General features: G+C 44.0%; 1 protein-coding gene across 3 annotated transcripts in view; it reads left to right on the forward strand.

Annotated features, from left to right (window-relative positions):
• The first annotated feature begins 1,957 nt into the window (after nt 1-1,957).
• Nucleotides 1,958-5,345, forward strand: part of LOC119318269 (serine/threonine-protein kinase OSR1-like) — a 9,145-nt gene continuing 5,757 nt past the window's right edge. For all 3 annotated transcript variants that reach the window (XM_037592796.1, XM_037592797.1, XM_037592798.1), the window contains exons 1-8: nt 1,958-2,389; nt 2,932-3,186; nt 3,277-3,401; nt 3,504-3,548; nt 3,657-3,738; nt 3,867-3,935; nt 4,011-4,181; nt 4,266-4,331. In XM_037592796.1, the coding sequence (XP_037448693.1) occupies nt 2,177-2,389; nt 2,932-3,186; nt 3,277-3,401; nt 3,504-3,548; nt 3,657-3,738; nt 3,867-3,935; nt 4,011-4,181; nt 4,266-4,331 (1,026 nt within the window). In that variant the 5' untranslated portion in view covers nt 1,958-2,176. The remainder of the gene's footprint in view (nt 2,390-2,931; nt 3,187-3,276; nt 3,402-3,503; nt 3,549-3,656; nt 3,739-3,866; nt 3,936-4,010; nt 4,182-4,265; nt 4,332-5,345) is intronic.

A 5,345-nucleotide genomic window follows, 5' to 3' on the forward strand; every position in this document is an offset into this window, starting at 1 on the left:
AGCTAGTTCTTCTTCTTCTTTTAACGCACGATGTAAAAATACAGAAAAAGAGACACTTAGGAGGAATCGAGCTTGAAACCTGACACAGGTTAACTGCTCACGCTAGCCTAAAACTAATGGTTGTTAGGGCTACAATCAGAGGCCCGAACAGTTTAACCATACACAACAGCGTCGATATTTGAAAACAATTTTATAAGCGCAAACAAACATCGAAAAAGTTAACAAAGTCTCTGAAAAGGTTAAAAGTGCGAACTCTTTTTGAAAATAATACTTTTTAACAAACACAATCAATTTTGAAAAAGCAAACATTTTTTGAAAACATGGGAACAAATTTTGAAACCTGAACACAATTTTAAAGTGCAAACACTTATTTTTTTGTAAAATGGGAACAAATCTGTAAGAAAAATGTTTGTGAGCTCTATAAAATGTCACGAGTTAAAATAATGTACGTAACAGTTAAAAACATGTTAATACAATGTAAAGAAATTATTTGTGTGATTCAAAAAATATTTCGTACATTAAAAAAATGTAAATTTCAAAAATTATGAATACTTTTTAAAACACAATTTGAAACATAGTCAATTTTGAAAACAAAATAAATTTTGAAAAGGCAAACACTATTTGAAACACGAGAAGTTTTGAAAAAATAGGAACAAAATTTGAAACTGAAACCTTTAAAAAAATGTTTAAGCAATGTAACAAAATGTTCATATAGTTTTATAAAAGGTTTATTGTCATTAAGTAAATTTAAAACGTGTATTTGGCAAATGTTCCGTGTCACATTTTTTTATTTTTTTTGGGGATTTAGTAAATTATTTGCGTTAAAAAATATATTAGAAATTATGAAGTTGTTGACGTTTTTTTAAGAAATGTTTCAAAATTAAAAAAGGTTTTCATTATACTAAACCTACTATGTCTTCTTTTACACAATGTGCTAAATATTATCATCATCAGCCACTGGGGTGATTAGCTAGGTGCGGCCACTGTCGAGTTCGACTCTTCTGAAGCTCGCTGTGTGCTGCTAGTATTTTTTGTCGCTCCTAACAGAAGACAAGTGGGTTCGTGTAGTTTAAAAAAAATTATTGACATTAAGAAAATGTAAAGGAATTATTATCATTACTGAAAGAAAAAAGAGAATAAATTAAAAAAAACAGTGCAGAGCGAGCATGCGAGCGACCACGCTTATCGGGCGGCCCGATTCATCCTAATGCAAGCGAGCCCGTCAGCGATCCTTGCCGTGTCACCAAATACCAGCTAAACACCCACAATGTTTGAAATAAACTGGGATCGCAACGTGTTCAAGTTCAAGGGTTGATTTGGACCCATTGGGATTATAAGTTCAAGGATTGATTTAGCTTTCTTCTATAAGTTTAAGATTTGTTTTGAACTTTTTCCTGCATGGGCTCAAGGCAAGGCCCGCGTCCTGACCTGACACGACCCGATTATATACGGGCCTCAACGGGCCGTGCTGTGCCGCCCTGTTGGCCTCATCACGTGATTGCGTAGACGCACCGCGCCACCTATACCTGGCCATCCGCCGAGCTTCAGGCCGGGCCTACCAAAGCGCAACGGAGAAAACCTAGGTCCGAGCTTGGCCTAGCCTGGCCGCCGGGCCTAAAAATCAGGCCTAGGCCCGGCTCATAAGTCGAAAATCCCGTCGGGTTGGGCTCTTCCTTAAACTGCAAATACGATGAGCCCAAGCCCGGTCCAGCCTGGCCATCAGGCTCAAAATCTAGGCCCAAGACCGGCCCGTGGCATGGTCGGGGCAGGCCCGGTCAGGCTTTTTGGGGCCGAGTCGGGTCGAGTCATCCGGGCCGGGCTGCCCATGGCGAGGTATAGCGCCACCCCTCCCTCCCGGCCGAGTGGCGCGCTCCCTCCGTCGCCCGCCTCCCGCCTCCCCCCACCCCAAACCCAATTCCCTCCTCTCCGCAACGCGCGACCCGTCGCACGCCCCGCCCCCCCTCTCCTCCTCCTCAGCTCACCTCTCTCCCCTCTCCCGCCTCCACCACCCCCAATCCTCCCGCCCCATCGCGCGGAGCCGCTGCGGTCCTATCCTAGGGTTACGTCGTCAAGCTCCGCCCCGCGCGCGGATTCCGCGAACCTAGCTCGCTCGTCGCGCGCGTCGGAAGGGCGCCGTCGCGTTCGGGAGCCGCGGTGGCGGCGGCATAGGCCGGCAATGGTCGGGTCGGGGTCGAAGCATGCCGCGGGCGGGAGCGGCCTCGGCGGCGGAGGGGAGAGGCGCAAGTACCCGATCCGCGCCGAGGACTACGAGCTGTACGAGGAGATCGGGCAGGGCGTCAGCGCCATCGTCTACCGCGCGCTCTGCAGGCCGCTCGGCGAGACCGTCGCCGTCAAGGTGCTCGACTTCGAGCGCACCAACAGCAACCTGGTAATGACCCACTGCCGCCCGTCGCCTGAACCCGCCTTCTGTTTCGCCGGCCCGCGCGCCCATAATTCCTGTCTTGTTCGTCGGGTGTTGCATCATAGTAGCGCCATATGTTTGTCTGTTATATCTCGCAGTAGATTACTCAGGTAGATGATCCCGGCCTGTCATAGAACGCATCGATTTTTCGGTCATACTCATGCCGTCGATGAACCTGTCGGATAATTAGTAAGTGCAGATATCAATAATGTGCTTAGAACAATGATATGCCTGGATTCATATTTATGAATAAGGAAGTTTGGTAGCTGACATTGGATTTATGTTAAGCTGTTGAGTATACATGATTATATGAATCTGAACCGGCTGGATGATACCAGCCATTTCAATGATGCAAATATGTCATTCAGAGGGAATCCGACACGCTCCTTGGCTGTATTGGCTTCCAGCATTGTCTGCATGCAGTTTCATGTCTCCTATTCAATTCATGTCCGTCTTCATGCCACATTTTAGTTCGAGAATGACCAACACCGGTGCTTGTCTTGATGCAGAACAATATCATGCGTGAAGCCCAGACAATGATTCTTATAGACCATCCTAATGTTGTTAAGGCGATCTGTTCGTTTGCAAATAACCAAACGTTATGGGTAGTTATGCCGTACATGGCTGGAGGATCTTGTCTTCACATAATGAAATCAGTCTATCCGGATGGTTTCGAGGAAGCTGTCATTGCAACACTGCTCCGTGAAGTTCTAAGAGGATTGGAATATCTTCATCATCATGGGCATATACATCGTGATGTCAAGGTAAATGCACATTCATATATATCTGAAGGATCTGCTGTTCCCCTGTGCTGAGCGCTACGTTGATTTCCTTTCTCTTTCTTTTGACCATAGGCGGGAAATATCCTAGTTGATTCTCGTGGTGGAGTTAAGCTTGGAGATTTTGGGGTTTCTGCTTGCCTTTTTGAATCTGGTGACAGACAGCGGGCTAGAAACACTTTCGTGGGAACTCCTTGCTGGTAGTCATTCTGACAAAGCAATAAACAATTAAATATGCTTTCATTTCTGCTACATAACCTTTTCTTGACACATGCTCATGTGTTGGCCCTTCTAATGATTAGGATGGCACCAGAGGTAATGGAGCAACTACATGGATATGATTTCAAGTAGGCTACTTACTGTACTGGATCACTAGTTAACTAGTGGGGTACCTTTTTTCTTCACAACTGCTTGTTAACTGGAGCTGCTTTGAACAAATATGAAATATATTGCAGGGCAGACATATGGTCCTTTGGAATTACCGCACTTGAACTTGCCCATGGTCACGCTCCTTTCTCAAAGTGCCCTCCCATGAAGGTATACATACTCAAGCAGATACCATATTACTGCACTTGAACTTGCCCATGGTCACACTCCTTTTCTTATGATGTATGGTAGGGAGTAACTTCAAATTTCTGAGATTTTACTTCACTTATTTTGCTTAGGTCTTGCTTATGACACTTCAAAATGCTCCCCCCGGTCTTGATTATGAAAGAGATAAGAAATTCTCAAGGGTAAATATATTTGAGACGACCCATCACCTCTGTGTTATTTTTCTGAGGACTTATGCATATGGTTTCTTATAACAGCACTTCAAGCAAATGGTAGCTATGTGTTTGGTAAAAGAGCCTTCAAAAAGGCCGACTGCAACAAAATTGCTCAAGCAATCCTTTTTCAAGCAAGCTCGTTCCCATGATTACATTGTTCGAAAGCTTTTGGAGGGATTGCCTGGCCTTGGCGCTAGATATCAAGCTTTGAAGGTACACTGGTTTAAATGGTGCATGGCTATTTATTGGTCACTTGATCTTCTTCACTCTTTAATGTGGGATCTTAACTATTAACAGGAAAAGGATGAACATTTACTTGCTCAAAAGAAAATGCCTGATGGTAGAAAGGAAGAAATCTCGCAGGTGCTAATTCTAAATTTGTAATAGATCATTCCTGAAAATGGCCCTATTGTTGGAGTAGTAAAATCAAGCAACTATTTTATCTTTAATTGCGGCCTTTTGGCATGTCTTGTAAGGGTGGTAGCCACAATAATTAATACTCCCTCCGTCCCATAATATAAGAACGTTTTTCAAGCTAACAGCTTGAAAAACGTTCTTATATTATGGGACGTTAAGAGTATTACTTATGGCATCGGTAATCATGATCGCCGAACAAAATGTGCATTTCATGTTGGTTTCTTTATCCAAATGTTAATTTTTATGTTTCCCCATAACATGATTAAGCATATTGATATGACCTTCTTTCTGAAACTTTGCTAATTAGAAAGACAAACGGGAAGCTTATAAATTTATGATTAAATCAGGTAGGGTTGGGAGGACATGGCATGACTACGTGATAAAGGCCGACATTAGAGTCACTCATGTATCTTCTAAAACAATAGAGTTCAAAATTTAGATGTGGCTACATTTTTAACACATCCTAGAGATCCCCCACTATCAATCATAACGTTTTCAGGAAACCTAACGCACATATGCGCCATAAAGAACTCTTTCTTTTATGGTCAATAGTCATAGCATCACTGAACGATATCCTCCTTCACCACCAAATGCTCCACCGGGAGTATTTGCCATGATACAACTGGAACAGGTAGGGGGCTGGAGGAGGGAGATCAGAGAAGGGCGGGGACACCATTTTTCTGGTGGGCGACGCCGAAGCATGAGATACGGTGGCCACATGGAACCCTAGCGTTGACCCATCTTTCTTCATGGGAGGTGAATGGGAGAGAATTGGGGGTAAGAAGCATATACTGCAAATTCGGTGAAGTGGCAGGGTAGTTTCGGCAGGGTTTTGTTTAAGCTGGAAAAGCTCCTCACAAGGTGCTTCTGCCTTCGATTGAAAGCAGCCACAACGCTTCCGAAAAGACTAAAAATAATCGAGAGTTTGGTTGGCCCCTATTGGCTTGTAAGGGTGAGAAG

This window comes from Triticum dicoccoides, chromosome 6A (genome assembly GCF_002162155.2).
Source record: "Triticum dicoccoides isolate Atlit2015 ecotype Zavitan chromosome 6A, WEW_v2.0, whole genome shotgun sequence".
NCBI classification, from domain to species: Eukaryota; Viridiplantae; Streptophyta; class Magnoliopsida; order Poales; family Poaceae; genus Triticum; species Triticum dicoccoides.